This window comes from Odocoileus virginianus, chromosome 21, assembly GCF_023699985.2.
Source record: "Odocoileus virginianus isolate 20LAN1187 ecotype Illinois chromosome 21, Ovbor_1.2, whole genome shotgun sequence".
Lineage (NCBI taxonomy): Eukaryota > Metazoa > Chordata > Mammalia > Artiodactyla > Cervidae > Odocoileus > Odocoileus virginianus.
Genome location: NC_069694.1, coordinates 24,018,735 through 24,039,537, shown reverse-complemented (window position 1 = coordinate 24,039,537; position 20,803 = coordinate 24,018,735). Strand labels below are relative to the sequence as shown.

The window sequence follows — 20,803 nt, the reverse complement described above, 5'->3', positions numbered from 1 at the left end:
TGGATGGGCTTTCATATTTGCCTACTCACAGTATCTCTGATTCTTGGTCCCAGACTTTGTCACATACACAGAATGTCCCACATTTCTACTTGAAAGGAACATAGGCATACCTCTCAAAGAGACATTATGTTCCTTCCCTACTATGTAAATGTGTCTCAGTAAAATGCATATATTAGTAATGCTCAGGAAATATTTATTGATAATAGTCATAATTTTATGTATTCTAATTGTTCTCCTCAATGTATACAGGCCCAGGAATTACTTCATCTAGGGAAGAAAGGTTTTTTTTTTTTTTTCCAATAAATAATCTTATGCCTACTAAACACCAGTCTTGATGGCTCAAACGGTCATGATGATAGATAAGAGGTGGAAATCACTTCATAAAGGAAGTGCATCTTGATTGACAAGAAAGCAGAACAGAAAGAGCGTCATCAAGCCACAATGAGAACTTTGTATGTAATTATGAGTCCTAATGTTAGATTACAAGGCATTAGCAATTCAGCCCCAAGACAGGGCTTCTTAACATTAAGCTTGCTAACATGGTCTTTAGTGTCCACCTTCAGGATGTCCCCTGGTCAACAGCACATGGTGACTGTGCAGTGAGCCCAGGGCAGAGAGCCCTGGGCAGTCCTGCGTTACAGCAGGGCGGATAAACTTGTGCCATCACTTTGAAAATCAATTTGATCTTAAATACATATCAAGATACTCAAAACAGCCCATTGTCTTGTTCCAGTCATTTTTCTTATAAGATCCTTTCCTAAGAAAATAATTCAAAATATGTATGTAATTTCACACCCAAAGATTTTATTACAGAATTTTTCAAATACTGGACAAAATGCAAATAATTTACATGTCTTAAAATCAGGGTAAGTAAATTATATTACACACATTTATAGAATATAATGTATGTAGGTATTAAAATATTTATGAAGGATCTATAATCTAATAAAAAAAATTCTGCTCCACTATTGAATTTAAAGTTACATCAAATTTTTTACATCTATTATTATTTAAAGAAACAAATCTATGTGTATAAAAAACTGAAAGTAAATAAGTAAAAATATTACCAGTGGTTATTCTTTGAATGGTGAGATTATGGGTATTTTATTTATATTTTTTCTTTTTGTATATTTATAAACTTCTTATAGCGATTGATTGTTACTTTTATAATGAAAAAACATTCCCCTTCAGGTTTGATTTCCAATGCTATAATCTTTTCATGCTTAAATGAACTTTAATGACTTACAAATATATGTAAGTAAAAAGACTTTATATGTATATAAAAACACAAATTGTGTTTGATTGTACCTCAACCCAATGGTTCTCAGTATGGTGGGAGGTGATTTTGCCTACTCTTCTTCCCCTCGGGGGATTCAACAGTTTCTGGAGACACTGGTCATCTGAGTCTGAGGACATGTGCTACTGGTATTTAGTACGTAAAGGCCTGGGATGCTACCAATAGCCCTATCTTGCAGAGGACAGCATCCTCCACAAAAAAATCACCCAGCCAACAAATGCCAATAGTGAAGTTGAGAAACCCTGCCTTTTAAACAAAGTGGTTAAAAATTAAATTAGTTCAAGACTATGATGGGAAATCTGAGTTTATTACCAGAACCTTTGAAGAAACTTGCCTATCTATCACCTATCCATCCATCTACTCACTCCCAGACACAGAGGGTTTGTAGATAAGTGCTCCTCTTATGTGGGGCTTGAAGTTTAGTGAAAGAGAAAGGCAGAGAAATCAAGGGCTTAATGTAGTTTGTAGTGCTAAGATGGAGTGCTTTGGAATAACAGAAGTAGGAACTTCATCCATCTAGGCAGTTCAAGGGAGGTTTTCTAGAAGAGATGGTTGCTCAGTAGAGCTTAAAGAAGGAGTTAATCAGGTCAGGTGGTACTAGTGGTAAGGAATTCTCCTGTCAATGCAGGAATCACAAGAAACAGATTTGATCCCTGAATCAGGAAGATCTCCTGGAAGAGGAAATGGCAACCCACTCCCAGTATTCTTGCCTGGAAAACTCCATGGACAGAGGAGCCTAGCAGGCTACAGTCCATGGGGACACAGAGTTGGACACGACTGAGCTACTGAGCGCAAATACAATCAGTCGAGGACCAATGACGGGAATTTTATTCTAGAAGGAGGGACAGTCACAGAACAGGCAAAGGCATGATGCATGAAATAGCACAGGGTGCTTGGGAAATAATGAGCTGGATGGTATTGCAAAATAAAAGTGAGGGTGGGGAAGAGGCAGAGAAGCCACAGGGCTGGAGTATCTTTTCTGCCTGAGGAAGTCAAGAAACGTTTTTCAGAGAAGGTAGACTATGACCTAAGAGTTGAAGGCTGAAAAGATGTTTTCAGAAATATGAGGAAAGAAAGGCATTCTCGGAGAGAGAACAGCACACACAAAATTATGGTACCTGGAGGCAACACAAAATGCTCAGGGAACGTCAGGGTAGTGTTGCTGAAACACGAAGTTGAGGAGAAAGAGGAAAAGAAAAAGGAGAAAAGACCAGCGATGAGGTTGAACAGGAAGTATTGGTCTGATCGTGACCTTCGTATCATATCCGAAGACATAGAGATTTTATTTTATAATTGAAACAGAAGAATCTTGAGCATTAGCTCAGTCACCAGGTCTAGAAAAACTTCCCTCTTGAGAATATGAAGTCAGATTGGAATAAAGTAGGATAGGTGTGGAGTTAAGATGAGACAAGTGTACTGATTTAAAGGGACAAGCCATCAAAGATGCAATGAGAAACCCACCGATGCATATTTGTTGTGCCTCCATGATATACTTTGTCTTTCTCTGGACCCTGTGGAAACACAGGGAAAATTCACTCTATGCTGAGGTAGCATGGTCTCTTCTCCAGCTGAGGAGAAATATAAATGAACACAAAGTCAAGACTTGAGGAACGATTACTGTTATCAAGTGTACATTGTATGATATACATCAGGACTGACAGAATTCAGATTAAGGAGGAAATGTGGTATGAGAGAGGGGGAAGGTTTTGCTCTGGGTTGAAATGGGGAAATACGGGTGGCATTTGAATAAGAGAAGGTATTGTAGGAGAAAAGAAAGGAATATGAGGCAGGACTTAGAAACTGGGATAAACACGAAGCGTTCTTGAATATTCGAAACGAGGTTATGTCAACTGTCAGTGGTTCTCAAGGATGTGCGATGCTGAGTGCTTTGAAGTATCACTCAGATTCAGCTCAAAGGTCACTTCTGTGAGTCCTTTCTGATATTCCCCACCTTCTGAACAGTACTGGTCAGGCTTTTCTAATGTCTCTCTATACCTTGTAAACATTTGAGACCAGGAATATTTACTAAACCAATTTGTCTGTGTGTAAACTTCTTTAGCTGAAATTATGCCCCTAAGTTCCCAATTACCAACATCTTTAAGTTTCCAGTACACTGCCTGGTACACAGATCACTTAAAAAAAAAACACCTTTGTTTCACGGATGATTGAATGAATGATCATGTTTAGTAATAGGTAAAATGGAAGTTAAGAATAAAGGTAGCAATGATACTAACTCTTTTAAGTCGTACAAAGTATTTGGTGATAATTTTAAGAAATATCATTTAATTTACTTCTCACAATAATTCCATGAGGTAGCTACTATAATTCACCTCATTTTTGAAAGAACTAATGTTCAAGGTGGCTATAAATCTTGTCCAAGACCATATGGACCATCAAAATCCGAGCTGTGAACTGACTTTAGGTCTGTCACACTTCAAAGAACATGAAATTACCCACTGTTTGTATATTTTCCATTTTCAAGAGAATTCAAACTTACGGTGATTTTACTTTAAAAAAAAAATTTGCTGATTCAATGTATTTGCCCTCGACCCAAAACACTCAGTATGTTAATAATATAACACCAGGAGGACCAGTTTACTTTAAAGAGTTGAAATGTGTTTTTGAACAAACCTATAAGATAAGGGTTTATAACTCAAATGAAAAAAGCAAAATGCCTCCATATCTGAGAGGCAATGAAAACGAAACAAAAATCAGTAAGCAGGGGGACCCTAACTGTTTAGCCCCAACATTGACTCAATGTATAACATGATCATGTGGATGGTTTCATTTATATTATGCTCATCAAAATTAGCCTAGAAATTGTGAAATTAGGGGAAGGGAAAACATTACACAAGCACATACATCCTATTTTAAATCACTTGCTAATTTGGTAGATAACTCCATCAATCCCAAACAAAGGATTAGATATGCACCTACTCAATGAGACCAAAGGGCTCAAAAAACCTAGACAACTTTTCCAAAGGCAAGATCTCATCAACCTGAGATTATTTCTTAATCAGCTCTTTTATTGCCAGCTCTTAGTGTAGGGGTTGGCAAATTACAGCAAAAAGTCAAATTCAGCCTGCTACATGCTTTTGACCTTTCAGCTATGTTGTTTTACATTTACAATGGTTAAAAAATAAAAATAAAAGATATTTTATGAAATGAAAATTATGTGAAATTTGGATATGTGTCCATACATATTTATTGGAAGACAGCCACACCCATTTATTTTTATACCTTTTATGCTACAACAACAAAGTTGAATAGTTATAACAGACCGCATGACCCACAAACACTATGATACTTATCATACAAAAAGTTGACTGGCAACTGTTCTAGAATAAAGCTCGGCAGGTGCCAAAAATCTCAGTGAAGAAATCATTGCAAACATCATGAATTTGGCTTTTTAGATTTATTGCCTAACCAAGTGGTTCTCAAAATGGGCCCTGGATCCTCAGCATCCATTAGGAAATGCCAACCCGACTTCTCTGGTTGGTGTGGTTCCAGCTCTGGTCCAGGAATTTCCACACGCCACATGATGCAGCCAAAAAAAATAAAAGAAATGCCAGTTCCTAGATGCTAACTGAGAGCTACTGAATTTGAAAATCTTATGGTGGGGACTAGCAGTCTTTTATTCTAACACATCATCTTGGTGATTCTTATACATGTGAAGTTTGAAAACTTGATATAATGCAGGAATATGAACATGTTATCCTATCATAATAACAAGAAAGGCATATATAGGCTTCTATTTGTATCCCAAGCACAGAGCTAGATATTTCACTTATGTTTGAATTTCCTACAACAATCCTGAAATGCTGGGCTTATTAGCCTCATTTTACAGAAGGAACTCAAGCTCAGGAAGGTTAAGTAACTTGTTCAAAGTTACTTAATTAGGATTTAAACTCACAGCTTCACTTGCCCTTCACTTTACTCTGCACTCTCCCTTATCATGTGTGAGAGAAAGTAGCTCCTGAGAACCCTAGGGAGGGGCCCTGGTTCACCAGCTGGGCTTTAGCATGCTCTTGCTGAATATAAAATGTCGCAGTGTATCAACGTCAGAAAAGACCACTGTCTACCTGTGATTAATCAAGATAAAAATTAGACCACTCTAATCATATATGAGAAGAGGAAAAGCATGAACTTTGTTTAAACCACAAAAATAACCAAATATCCACCGTCCTAGCTAATGTAGCTTGGTTTTTGCCAATTTCAGTTTCAGCCTCTGTCTAGGGTTTACTACTTGTATGTAAGATTTACTAAGCCAATTACACTGGCTTCTTGACTTTATTCAACCCGGAACAAAGCCCTACTTCCTAAATCAGAGTCCCTTAACACAGGTTCAAATCCTATAAGTCTTTTCTAACACTCTGTTTCGAGATGCCCCACAGTTCTCTATATTGTGTGTTCTTCGCGGAAAAGAATGTGCTGTGTGCTAAGTCGCTTCACTTGTGTCTGACTCTTTGTGACCCCTGACCTGCCAGGCTCCTCTGTCCGTGGGATTTTCCCAGCAAGAATATTGGAGTGGGCTTCCATTTCCTCCTCCAGTTGATCTTCCCAACCCAGGGATCAAACCTGCATCCCTAGGTCTCCTTCACTGGCAGAAGGGTTCTTTACCCCTGACACCACTAAAGTTTTTGGACCACAGGTGTGTTCCTGGTGACCTTTGGCTGGAAGTCATTGAAATGTACAACTCCTCCATCCCCATCCCTCCTCACTAAGATTCCAGCTCTCTGCTCCATGATGGAGTAGGAAATGGGTTCCCAACGTAAGCAAAGCTAAAGTAAATTGAAGTCCCCAAATCCATCAGCACCAAGTACATTGTCAGGTTCAGAGCAATAATTTACACAGATTGATTATATCTTAAGTGGATTAATGGCCTTTTTAGAGTCAACCTGATGACAAATAATGACTTTGGAAACTGCCATTTTTCTTTTGAATTACAGTTTATATTCCTATTTTTAGCTTCCAGTCTTTATCAAAGTCTTTTGATCCCTCAAACTCATCAGATTTCAAATGCCACCATCTTTGTGTAGCCTTCCCTGTATGAGATGGCTCTTCTGTTTGTGTTTTCTAAAGTCCTTGCTCCCTCCCACCAGACAATTTTAAATCTTGGATTAGTTATTCAGGAGCTATTTGGTCTTTAAAACTTTTTAAGGACAGTACAGTGCCCCATGTTCTCTATGGCTCTTCACATAGTAGGTGCCTAGTATATATTTGTTCAATTTCACTTAGAAATCCAAGGTCCTCTCCCCATCTCCACACCCCTGTTATGGAATTGAAAGGGCTACTTTCCCAGCCATATCAAAGCCCGTCTAAGCTGTGCTTTTTTATCTCTCTGCTGAATGTCTCATTTGAAATTATTTCCCAAGGCCATAAAATTCTAATGAACAGTTGCCTCTGATGCCTTTGGTTTGTGGCTATCTCTGCTTTGCAGGATAATTCTGATGTGAAATCTTAATAGTAGAAAAAAAGAAAGAGTTTTAAAAAAAGTCATAATCAACTAATCAAAAGTTTCCAAGCTACTTTGGAGACTTGAAAGAGGCACTAGAAGCTCTCGGTTACGTAGCACAAGGAGAAGCACATTGGCACTATTACTGTATGGAAATAAATTACACTCAGACTCTCTCTCTTTTTTTTTTTTTTTAGTGTGTTCTAAATATCAAAAATTGTGCTGGGGCAGCAAGTTTAATTATATAACTAAGGAGAAGGAGCAAAACTATGTTAATTCTGTTACATTTCTATTTTATCTGTTGTTGTCACAGGACTTCTGCATTTTATACCATGTTCCTATGTTGATATTACCTTACCGAGAACCCCTCATACAGAACTTGTGCAAACACTTTTCTGGCATATGAATTTGATAAACTTCCTTTCATCCATAAAATCCCAGGTTTCACCTCCTCTGGGGAGTCATCTCTGATCATTTCTATCTCTTTCACTTGGGCTTAATTACTTTCCATTCTTCTTCTGTATCTTGGATTCACTTGTACTGATTTATCTACCATAATATATTGCATTTTCCTTGATTATATTCGCCATCCCTTTATACAACTTGAGAATTCCTTGAGGGTAGCAACTGAATCTAATTTATCATTGTATCGTGGCCCTACCAGAGTACCTGGCATATTAAAGACAACTGAGAAATGTCTGTAAATGAAAGCCATTGCTGAAATACAAATACCAATGTTGGTAATTATTAGAGGTGGATGACGGGTACATCAAAGTTTAATACTTTTCTCTGCATTTTTTGTGTGTAAAGTTTTCCAAAATAAAACGTTCAAAATAATTTTGAAGACCTTGTAAGATGTCAGGTACATCTTTTGGAACTTTAAAATTCCCACCATAAATGAAAATACTATAATCAGTATCTTCAGGAATTTTCAGCTACAACCTCTGTGTGCCCTAGATTTCTCTCTTATCTCATCGGAAAAACATTTGAAGCCAAACAACATTGTCCTGAAATAAGGAAACAATTATGCCATTGCAGAATAGGTGCAGGTCAAGGATATTATATTAAACGAAGTTTCTAGAAAATCTGGAAATTGACAGTTCACCTTAAATATTTCATTGATGAGGGCAGTCGATGGATTCCTGCCTTTGTTGTCTCCCACCTGAATTGACCCTGGGATCTCTACTTCCACTCTCTTACCTCTGAACTCGTCTTCACCTACTTCCAACCTTACCTATCTGAAACATGAACCTGCCATACTGCTCACTGGTTCCCCAAAGCTGAAGACTTTGGGTCAATGGCTCTTTATTGTTGAGAAAGTACATGTGCCCTCTCGGCACTCACCCGATGGACTCCTTCAGACACATCTCATTTTGACATTCTGATGCCCACCTTCTATAAGCCACAGCTCTTGGCCATGAAAGCCACTTTCTGCCAGTGCTCAGGGTTACAATTCAAACTCTTTGCTCAGCCTGGAGTGTTATTTCCATCTGGGAACCTCTTCTTACATTGCTACATCTTGTATAAGTGTTTTTTTTTTCCTCCATGAAACCTTCCCTTCGGCCCTCTCCAGAATGTTCCACTCCATTCGTGCTTCTCCTGCCCATTTCTTGGGGGCACTTATTTTCTTCTGTCTTGTTGAGTGATTAGTTTCCCTTTTTGGAATGTAAGCTTACTGAAGGTTCATTCCTTCAGTGTTTATCTTGGCTCTTTCCACCATCTCAATCAATGCCTAACAAAGGATTCTGCCTACACTTAGAATCCAATATTAAGTATTACCTGCAACACTGTGAAATGAGATTATTCTTGTAAGTGTTCTTCCTTGTTCCCTTTATTAATGAAGGGGATATGTGAAACCTCAAATCATTATATTAAAATCCCATTAGTCACTTTAATCCTCCTTACAAATTGCTTTTGCTCCCTAAACCTTAAATTTCAACTGAAAGATATTTTTAACATAGGGCTTTACTGAAATAAGAATCTAATTTATGTGGGAGCAGAAATGTTTCCCCTTACCTTTTCCTATTCTTGGCGAATTCTCACTAGCCATTGTAGATGATAATGTAAGGTAACACTGCTTTATTTGGAAACTAATACAGAAGGTCTCATCCACATAGAGTCAAAACTACTTTCTAAGTTAATCAATGTCAAAACTACTTTCTAAGTTAATCAACGCAGAGTCATACTAGAGAAAATACAATGGTACCAGTGAAGAATTATTGCCCCATGAGGACAATATAAAAGCTTCATGTTACCTAAAAGCTCATGGTTCTGCTCTGGGCCTCAGCTTTACTTCTCAACCAAAATGAATGGCTAACTCTATGACTTTTTTTCTGAGCTTTATTTTCTAAGTGGTCAATCTCAGGGAAACGTTTAGCAATTTATATTGGGAAAGCCCTTTTTGGCCTTTTTATCATTTGCTGGTAGAAAGGATGAAGGTCTTGATAGTCTAATATTGTGTGACTTGCTCTGTAAATGCTTTTTTCTTATACCTCCATTTGATTGGTGATCACAAAGCCGAAGTTCTGTTTCTTCTTGGTCACTGAATCTGAGAAAACACAGATAGGAGGCCTAGGCTAGATTTCTTATGACTTCATTGGGTCTCATTGTTTGATTGTACTTGGACTAGCCATTCATGGACACTGAATATGTCACAGATACATTCAAAATTCAATGAGGATCTTAGAGTGAGGGGACTCAGGAGACCATTTGGCTTCCTTTTGTTCAAATCCTACCTCTAAGATATGATAGAGTATGCAGTTTTGATCAGCTTGCTTATAAACCATAATTGGGTCCTAGCCTTGGGTTGAAAAAAATGTGTATATATTTTGTAATCTTATTTCCTATGATTGCATTTCCCTCAGATATCTCATAGGATGTTAGTAGACAGTTACTCTAACTACTCCATCCAAAAGGAAATAAGTCCTGAATATTCATTGGAAGGACTGATGCTGAAGCTGAAACTGCAATATTTGGCCACCTGATGCAAAAAAACTGGCTCTTTTGAAAAGACCCTGATGCTGGGAAAGACTGAAGGCAAGAGGAGAAGGGGACAACAGAGGATGAGATGGTTGGATGGCATCACTGACTCAACGGATATGAGTTTGAGTAAGCTCCAGGAGTTGGTGATGGACAGGGAAGCCTGGCATGCTGCAGTCCATGGGGCCACAAAGAGTCAGACCTGACTGAATGACTGAACTGAGTGGACAGTTCAGGACAAGATTAAGGTATTCAGGAAATTTCCCACCTATGTTTTTGTTCATTCTCTTCCCAATATTAGAAAAGAGAAATAAAAGGAGAAAAATGTGTTGTAATAGGAAAAAGCACTGTACAGGATTCAGCGCTCTTTGGATTTGGTTCTGTCTCCATTCCTAATTAGTGTTGTCTTCTAATAAATCAGTTACCCTCTCTGGATTGCAGTTGTCTCCCATGTGAACTGAGTCAGTTGGACTAGAGCAATATTTTTTCAAATATACTTTGGAACAAAAAAGGAATTTTTTCCCTGTCTTTTTCCACTTGTCAAGGAAATATATGCCATCTATATGGTGGTAACCTGCATCTTTGTTATTTTAGCAAAACCAAGACTTACATATTGAATCCAAAGTTTGCCCAGTTTATTGGGCATTTTGGGCTTCCCAGGTGGTGCTAATGGTAAAGAATTTGCCTGCCAGTGAATTCAATTCCTGGGTTGGGAATATCCCTTGGAGTAGGAAATGGCAACCACTCCAGTATTCTTGATGGGAAAATTCCATGGACAGAGGAGCCTAGTGGGCTACAATCTATGAAATACAAAGAGTTGGACAAGACAGAAACCAAGCACAGCACATTGGACATTTTACACAGTATTTTTTTTACACAATATTTTAAATGTATAGGCACATCATCCATATATTTGTGTGTATAGAAACACAGGGTTTATTGAACTGTGGAGCTGGAGAAGACTCTTGAGAGTCCCTTGGATAGCAAGGTGATCAAACCAGTCAATCCTAAAGGAAGTCAATCCTGAATATTCATTGAAAGGACCACTGTTGAGGCTGAAGCTCCATAACTTTGGCCACCTGATGCAAACAGCCGACTCATTAGAAAAGACCCTGATGCTGGGAAAGATTGAAGTCAGGAGAAGAAGGGGATAACAGAGGATGAGATGGTTGAATGGCATCACCGACTCTATGGACATGAGTTTGAGCAAGCTCTGGGAGATGATAAAGGACAGGGAAGTCTGATGTGCTGAAGTCCATGGGGTCACAACTGAGGGACTGAACAACAACAAAATTAGAGATAAAAATTCATATATGGACATGGGTATTATTATTTGGGTATGGATATGGATACCTACCCCAAAAAAGATGTTTTAGACTTTCTCAAAATTCTCTGATTCTGGTTGGAAGAGTTAAGTTTACAATTTTACTTTTTGTATTGTTGGAACTCACATTTGAAGATTTTGTCTGAAAATCTTTATGTGACATAAGAAAGAACTTAAAGAATAAAAGCCGAGTCATTTTCAAGGGGCTTTTGCAAACTTGCGACTTTTGACTGTATTACCAACACTGGCAATAAAAGAATTGTATGCTATCCTATAACCACTATAGGGCTGTGAGAGTTGACTTTCTCAAATATCTCTGTGGTGTTTTTCCTTTATGCTTCATCTAGATCTAAAACAAAACCATCTTGAGTATAGCGCATTAAAACTGGGGCCTATGGCTCAACGGATTCCAGAAAACAAAAACTAATACAGTGAATGAATGAAACAGAAGCAAAGTATTCCAATCACATAAATTAAAATGATCTTATCTGTATTTTGTTACAATACCACTAGAAAGTGTTGAGGCAGACATCTCAAAATAATGCAAGATCATTGTGCAGCACTTGGAAAAAAGTTTGTTTCTGTATTGCTTTCCTCTCAGGAAAAATGTGAGGTTAAATAAAATTATTCCCACAGTTAAATAAAATTACTGTGTAATATGAGGAAACAAATACAGAAATTCTATTTTCTGAGGGTTTATTTAATCCTATTACAATATTATTCTTATGTGTGCCTGAGCAGAACTTGTTACAGATTGAGAAGACTTAAAAAAAAAGATATGAAAATTGCATGAGAACTTCTGATGTTCTTACACTGGTCTAAACAGTAGAATCTAATGGACCCACTTGTAGAAGGAAAGACTTTCTGAAGATAAGATACACTGACCATTATTAACATATTAACAGCAACAACCTGTATACCAGATGTAGTTTGGGATGCTGTCATCTTAGCTAAGCTCCTGAACTCCGTCAGAAAGATTAGAAACACAGGCAGGCTTAAATATTTTCATCATCTTCCCACATTACACACAATGTGAGAAGTGAATATGCATAAATAACTCGGCAGTAAAAGATCTTATCCTTATCCGGAAGGTATTACCAAATGTCTCAGGAACTCCATTCTTTCACTTGAGAATAAAGAATAGCTTGGATGTAGAACTGACATCAATAATTAAGGTTTAAGTAACTCAAAGCATGTTATTTCAATGAAAAATGATATACACATGTGTAAATATATATATATCACTATTAAAAAGAAGTTACAACTTTTTTTAACTTGCCAATCTTTGAATAATAGAATTGATTTTGGTAGTAAAATTCATATTAGGAGGATAAAATATTTATTGATAGCAGCAATGCTGTCCTGGGCTTATATGGGTTTTCACTCAAGAGACAAATGAGCAAAGTGGCTCACTGGGAAATGTAAATGAAACACTTTTGCAAATTAAGTGTTCAAAGCACATTTTTGCTAAGCATTCATTAACTCAGTTTTAAATCAAAAGCTTACCCATTTTTTATCATAATCAATAACTCAGCTCCACCTGCACATCTCCTAACTAATGAGGCACGAACGTACATATTTCTCTCACAAATCAGGATACTCCTCCAGAGGATGGAATTACTAATGACATTAAGGCGTGGTAGCCAACATGAAACTTGGCAACCAAAACAGCAACCTGTATTATCACCCTGTAGTAGAGAGAGCCCTAATTTCCCACCTTAGAAGTACATTTAACCCATAATAACACCCTAAACTCAAATAAATTTCAGATAGAAAGATAATGGCAAATATCCCTTCCTTTCCAATGTCAAATATCTGGGTAAACAGAAATGAATTGTCTAGGCTGCTCCATGTCAAGCATGCATATTTTAAAACTTTTTGCGTATTTTAAGCCTCCTCAACTCTGCAGTGTCTGTATCCAGTTCTGAACCAGACCTGACCAACGGCACAGATGGGAGCGACCACTTTACCTTCGGAAAAATCAATCAGTCCCAGCAAATGAAGCAGCTTCAGAGATGCACATATAATCACAACAATACCCACTGTTTGCAGTCCTTCCGACTCCCACTCAAGAGTCAACATCCTTCAAGCAGGTAGAGGCATCCCAGCCTCCGAACTCCTTCGGAATGGAGGGAGTTAATTAGAGAATCCGAGTAATATCTCGCTGGGAACAAAGACTCGCAAGGGGGGAAAGTGAGCAGCTCCTCAAAGATGCACCGGGCAAAGCAGCGGCCCCCCGGGGTGAGGACCGACCTGGGTTGAAGTCCAGGCTCTCATACTGATGCTGGCATTTGCCTGATGGGGTCCCTCCACCGCAGCGCGCCGGCCCCGGGACTCTGCGCTGCTGCCAGCGAGTACTTGGACTTCAGAGCTGCGAGGGCAAGATCTACTGGAGAACTGGAGACTTTGCAGTGTCCGTGGAGAGAAGGGACACTCCTAGGAAACTTGCCCGGGAGAGCACAGCGGCGCTCCGTGCGCTGATGCCGCAACCCGAGGCTGGGTGGGTAGAGCTGTCTGCGCGCTAGTTTGCTGCCTGGGAAGCTTGCGAATGTCCCCCTCTCCCCAGAGCAGCTGCTCTCTGTTCCCTGAGCTTGCTCCGCGAGGCAGCTCGACCCGCTCACTCTCGGGATGCTAGGAAAAATTCAATTTTGGTGGCTGGTGTCTATAGCCTCTTTAAAAAGCCCCTGCGGAAGCCCAGGGGCAGCTTTTCTAGAGAGAAAAGTGCAGAGGCAAAAATATTCATAATTCAGTGGCTTTTTTCAAGCGGGAGCATCCAAGCCGCCGCCCACCTGCCACTCCACTGGGGCTGTTCTGGTCCCTGCTGACACATGATTGAGAGCATTATTAAGGAGATTGATTTAGTGCTCATATTTACAAAAGTGGATGGGGGTGCGGTGGGGTGCGACAGAGCAGTACCTGGTAAGAGCACTGCTGTTCAGTAACTGCCCCCTGGAGGGTGAGCGCTACTAGCACCCATTAATTTTTGCTTTAGCCTGTCTCAAAGCAAAGTTTCACAAACTTCCCTGATGATAAACGTTACTCGGGTGCTTGTTAAAAGAATCTTTGTGGAGACTCTGATTCCGAAGATTCTGGAGCTTATGTTCTTAAACTAGAAGCTAGGTGATTCTTATCATCAGGTAAGCGTGGGTCGCGCTTGTCCTGAAAGATCCCACGGGGCGTTCTATTCCGAACCACACACTAGCAGCCTAGGGAGCTTTGGGGGCACGGATTCTGGGCCATGTCAGAACCACACCAGCTTAGTCACTCTGTGGGTTATCTCCTCTGTGCTGAAACCCAGCCCAAGAGTGGTGGTGGAAAGAATCAACTGGGACTCTGTATGTGAAACGATTTTTAGCCCCTGAAACTCACTAGGAGACATAAGGGGCTTATGAGAAATGTCTGAGGCCCCAGGGAACATTTCCTGGTTCTGCCGCTTCTTGCTGTGTGATATTTTGCAAGACACTTCACCACTCTGAAAACAGTTCCTGTTCTGTGAAGTTGTGCTTATGATACTTAAGTGCTTTATTTAAAGTTTTCTATTTAAAGGGAACTCTAGGAACTTAGGGGTTTCCCTGGTGGCTCAGAGGGTAAAAGCGTCTGTCTACAGTGTGGGAGACCCAGGTTAGATCCCTGGGTCCGGAAGATGCCCTGGAGAAGGAAATGGCAACCCACTCCAGTACTCTTGCCTGGAAAATCCCATGGACAGAGAGCCTGGTGGACTGCAGTTCATGGGGTCAGAAAGAGTTGGACACGACTGAGCGACTTCACTTCACTTCTAGGCACTTAGAGTGGTCATAATAATAATAATAATAATAATAATAATACTTACTGAGTTTTTATTATGTGTTCATCCATATTGCAGCCTGTAGGATCTTAGTTCCCCAACCAGGGATTGAACCCATGCCCTCTGCAGAGGAAGCTCAGAACTGTAACCACTGGACCACCAGGGAAACGCCAACCCATATTAGTTCATTTACTCATCCCTACATCTCTACGTGGGCTTTTCAAGTGGTATTAGTGGTAAATAACCCACCTGCCAGTGCAGGTAGTTGTAGGAGACCTGGGTATGATCCCTGGGTGGGGAAGATTCTCTGGAAGAGGGCATGTCAACTCACTCTAGTATTCTTGCCTGGAGAATCCCATGGATGGAGGAGCCCAGCTGGCTATGATCCATAGGGTTGCAAAGAGTCAGACACGACTGAAGCGACTTCATCACACACGAACAGCTCTGTGTGGTAGATATTATGGTCACCTTCATTTTACAGGTGAGGAACTGGAAGCATAAAGAGGTCAACTTGCCAAACCTGGGGGTGCATTGCTTGGTAGGCAATGAGCATTCATTCTTTCATTCAGTTAGTCTTTAACACTTATTAAGCTGCTACTCTGAGCTATGAGGAGGTCATGGCAACCTACTCCAGTATTCTGGCCTGGAGAATCCCCATGGACAGAGGAGCCTGGTGGGCTGCAGTCCATGGGGTTGCAAAGACTCGGACACGACTGAGCGACTAAGCACCGCACTGAGCTATGGACGATATGTGAATGATAAAATGGGAAATAAGGTCCAGTCCTATCCTTTGGGGACTTACAGGTTAACAGAGGAGTCAGGCATGAAATGGGGTGTGACCCATAAATGTTCTCTCCCTTGAGTAGAAGATATCTTTGAAGATACAGTGAGTAGAAGAGAAGATATCTTTGAAGATACAGTGGGAGCACAAGAAGGGACAGTCAGCTCCACCTGGGGAAAGGTGGGTGGTAGTAACAGGACAAAGACTTTATGGAGGAGGAAAAGATCAATGATGGTAGCTTTCATCATTATTGGAAGTAATAGATCATATACAAGCTTCAGGATAAGTAGCTGGGGTTAAATCCTGATTCTGTCACTTGATTGCTCTGTGAGTTGGGGGAAGCTGCTCCATCTCTGAGTCTCAGTTTTCTAAATCCAAGATGGGGATGCAGCTGCCTCCTTGTCATGGTTGACATGAGAGTTAACAGAACATGGAGAGCCGAGCCTAGCTGCTGCTGTTCCCATGCTCAGCACAGGGTAGTTGTGGGATTATGACAGACGTGCCAGCTCTTTAGAGGCTCTGCTGGGCCTAGATGGATGAGATGGCTTTGCTCTTCTCTGGTCCTGCTGCTCCTAAGTCTAGATCCAGTCTTTTTCCTATAAAGACTTTTGAACATCCAAGCTCACAGGGGTATTTTTCTCCTCTGGATTCCAAGAATATAACTGGTACACACAACTTTAGGTCATTAAAATTGGCTCTGAAAACAGTGCTTTTTGTTATGCATAATATGCTTATAGGAGATATTCTTTCTATCAATCTGTCCAACCATTTACCCATCTAAACAGGTCATTTACAGTTGTATCACCATGCCAGTGAAGGAGAAGCAGGTCTAAGAAGTTGATGAGAAAATGAATGTTTTAAGTAACCATTCTCTGAAATTCCTGCCAACAAATAGCTATCTATGGGAAGTCAAAAGTTAAAAAAAGCTGCAAAAATTAATTAGGTCAGTCAAACTATAACTGTAAGTTTTAATCCTACACAATACCACATTACAGTTAGAAAAAACTGAGGTACAGAGAGATTAAATGATTTAGTCAAGACCACACAGCTAGACAGTAATTGATCTAGAGTTTGAATATCATTTTGTCTGACCTGCATGCATGCTTTGTCACTCAGTCATGTCTGACTCTTTGTGACCCCATGGATTGTAGCCCACCAACCTTCTCTGTCCATGGAATTTCCAAGACAAGAATACTGGAGTGGGTTGCCATTTCTTCTCCCAGGGGATCTTCCCAACCCAGGGATTAAACTCGAGTCTCTTGCATCTCCTGCTTTGGCAGCAGATTCGTTATCACTGAGCCACTTGGGAATCCCTTAGTCCGACACCCAAATTTATTATTCTCCTTTTACGCGCTTCAGTAGTTTCAACAAGTATTTGTCAATTGACCTTTTGATTTATAGAGTTAGACAAAGTATTTTAAAATTACCGTATCTCATTTTCTAGGAAAGAAATCCCAACCTTGCTTGAAATTCAGATAAAGCACCACGGGTTTGATTTTGTTAATTTCAGGTAGTATTTCCCTTTAGGACGATGACATTCCTAGTGTAGGATTCACCAGCTGAGAGTCTGGAGGCCCATCCCTTTCCTCTCTACATTGGTTTCATTTGTCACTTGGTTTTCTGAACTTTTTTTGTTGGTTCCAGCTATAGGACCCTGCAGCTGTCAAAGAATACAATGGTTCTTTCACATGCAGCCCCCAGTGCAGGGTTTGTAAGATAACAACACCACTGAAGAGTTTCATTGTTCATCTGAGAAATCTCGGGGAAATGGCGAACATTTGGCGAAGAGTGTTCCTCTAGGGGCATTTTGGAAAAGAATAATTGGTTGCATATTATTAAAAAAAAAAAAACACACACACAACTCCAGATTAGGATCTATCATTTTGTTGCAGTAATTTTTCAGCCCCAACCCATGTTATTATATTAAAATATGCTCTGACTTTTCCCCTCCATTCCCAGGTTCACTCCTTTCTTTACATTGTAAGGAGCATCTAGCATGGGCATCCCTGGCGGCCCAGTCATAAAGAATCCGCCTGCCAATGCAGGAGACGTAGGTTTGATCCCTGGGTTTGGAAAGATCTCCTGGAGAATGAAACAGCTTCCCACTCAAGTATTATTGCCTAGAAAACTCCGTAGACAAAGGAGCCTGGCAGGCTATAGTCCATGGGGTCTCAAGAGTTGGACATTAGCAACTAAACCACCACCACCACATCCAGAATAGGAAAGGAATACCAAAGGATTAAACTAACATTTCACACCCAGTTACTCTAAGTCAGGCACCATACTATGTACTTTACATGTATAAATTAATTTATTCTTACCACAAACCAGAGTTAGATATTGTATCCCTATTTCAAAGAAAAATAAAAACCACGGCTTGTTGAGATTATGTTATCTCCACAAAGTCACATTTAATAAGGGGGATATTGAGGATTTATGTTTGATATACTCCAAAAACGAATAGCCACTAGCGTTTATGGAGAACTTGTAAACAGACACTATTCTAAAATTTTTACACATATTAACTAATATAATTCTTTTGTAATTCCCTGAGATTAATATTATTACTTGGTTTCAAGGAGACAGAAGAGTTGAGATTTGAATTTAGGCATCCTGGGTTCCAGATTCTATGCCCCTCACCATTCATCACTGCTTCAGTCTCAGTCCTCGTTGCACCATGTTGAAGGGTTCTTTCACAGGGGCTCTGGTAAAGGATTCTGAACAATTGCCAGAAACTTTTAGGAAAATTAAAATGTACTCAAAGAGGCATGACCAAACCAATTAACTAGTCTGAAGAAGAGAGAGGATCAGGGAGTAGACTTAATTTCCTTGCATCGATACATCGTGATCCTTTCAGTAATCTCGATTGAGCTAAGTTCTCTGAAACTTGAAATTGATCATTTCCTTTTCTTTTTTGTAGCTTCAGTTTGAAGTTTAATCAAGTGATATTCCTTAGGTAAGAAATGGTCCTTGTAGTATTGACATGCAAATATAAAAATAAATATAGCAAAGTTGAGAAAAATGTTAACGTGAAAGTGTTAGTCACTGATTCATGTCCTACTCTTTGCGAACCCATGGACTGTAGCCCGCTAGGCTCCTCTGTCCATGGAATTCTCCAAGCAAGAATTCTGGAGTGGGTAGTCATTTCCTTCTCCAGGGGATCTTCCTGACCCAGGGATCCACTTATGGGTCTCCTGCACTTCAGGCAGATTCTTTACCATCTGAACCACCAGGGAAACTTGTAAAAATGTTAAAGTTGGATAGATTTACTTACCTACCTATTTTATCTTCAAAAATACAGGTAGAATGACAAGGCACATAGGAACTAGTGAAGTCAAATTTAAATTTAAAAATATTAATTTATATTTGTATAAATATCTAAACAGCATATTAAACAACCTAGACAGCCTAGACAACCTAGACAACATATGAAAAAGCAGAGACATTACTTTTCCTACAAAGTTCCGTCTGGTCAAAGCTCTGGCTTTTCCAGAGTCATGTATGGATGTGAGAGTTGGACTATAAAGAAAGCTGGATGCCGGAGAATTGATGCTTTTGAACTGTGGTGTTGGAGAAGAATCTTGAGAATTCCTTGGACTGCAAGGAGGTCCAACCAGTCAATCCTAAAGAAAATCAGTCCTAAATATTCATTAGAAGGACTGATGCTGAAGCTGAAACTCCAACACTTTAGCCACCTGATGTGAAGAACTGACTCATTTGAAAAGACCCTGATGCTGGGAAAGATTGAAGGCAGGAGGAGAAGGGGACAACAGAGGATGAGATGGTTGGATGGCATCAACAACTTGATGAACATGAGTTTGAATAAGCTCCAGGCATTGGTGATGGACAGGGAAGCCTGGGGTGTTGCAGTCCATGGGGTCACAAAGAGTTGGACAGGACTGAGAGACTGAACTGAACTGAACTGAAATATCTAGAGATCACTTAGATATCAAATAATCCAATCTTTTAATCTTTTACAGGTTTAAAAGTGAGGTGCAGAGAGCAGAATTAACTTGTTCAAGGTCAAAGGATTTAGGAAGTAGACAAAACTGGCTTAAAACACCCCATATTTCATGATTCTGGAACTGTTAATGACAGGCAATATCAGAATGAGAAGTTTAAAAGAGAAGTTTAAAAGCAATTAAATTAATACCCAGAGGAATTGGATGGAGAGGGAGGTGGGAGGAGGGATCAGGATGGGGAATACATGTAAATCCACAGCTGATTCATGTCAATGTATGGCAAAAACCACTACAATATTGTAAAGTAATTAGCCTCCAACTAATAAAAATAAATGAAAAAAAAGCAATTAAATTGTATTGGAAAATTTTTCTATTCTCATTTGATAGGAGTTAAGAGAAGCACAACATCCGTGTGGCTGGCATCACTGAGAAGGTTCTATTGAAGAGAAAAACTAATCTAGGTCTTTAAAAATAAGTGAAGAGAGGAAGAATGACTTTCCCAGAATGTAAATGGACACACACTAGGGCAACACTCATGATGGTGGTGTGGCTAGACTGAGGCCTCCTAGGCAGAAGAGAAAAATGGTCCTGGGAAGTTGTTGAATAGACCTCTTAACTTAAGGGCTCTTTTAGGGCAAATAATGAAGACAAGTTTGTTGTATGACCTTTAGAGTGTCTTCTAATTTTAAGATTTTCTCAGTAAAATGATGAAAGCTATTAACCTTCTAATGTCATCTATTCTATTCCAAGCCTTACTTACACCCTTAGTATATTATGTACCTCATTTATAGATTTCCCAATTACTTGCAAAGATCTGTAAATGTTCCCTGGACAAAAGTGAAGTGAAGTGAAGTCGTTCAGTCGTGTCCAACTCTTTGCACCCCATGGACTGTAGCCTACCAGGATCCTCAGTCTATGGGATTTTCCAGGCAAGAATACTGGAGTGGGTTGCCATTTCCTTCTCCCTGGACAAATTTCCACTCAAACATGACAGAACTCAAGCTATTTTGTTTAGCTGCAGGGCTTCTTCTGAAAGGTTAGTAAGTGTACCTAGAATGAATTTCTTTAAAATATGTATGCAGCTGTCCATTAAACAATTAAGTAACCAGTCTCCTGGTTTGAGTGTCCCATTGAATCCATGAATTGGCAGTAGGAGTAAAGAATGCTCAGTTTGAAGATGCAGATCATTGCCTCTCTTCCTGTGATGCCAATACTAAGTCG

At 39.7% G+C, this 20,803-nt stretch overlaps 1 protein-coding gene across 4 annotated transcripts in view; it reads right to left on the bottom strand.

Annotated features, from left to right (window-relative positions):
• The window catches only part of KCNIP4 (potassium voltage-gated channel interacting protein 4), a 1,244,828-nt gene that overhangs the window by 209,954 nt on the left and 1,014,071 nt on the right, over positions 1-20,803 (bottom strand). The window contains exon 1 of one of the 4 annotated variants that reach the window (XM_070452098.1): positions 13,026-13,290. The exons of the other annotated variants lie outside the window; for them this stretch is intronic. Within the exon in view, the coding sequence (XP_070308199.1) occupies positions 13,026-13,137 (112 nt within the window). The 5' untranslated portion in view covers positions 13,138-13,290. Of the gene's footprint in view, positions 1-13,025; positions 13,291-20,803 lie in introns of those variants that run through there. 4 annotated transcript variants of the gene reach the window in all.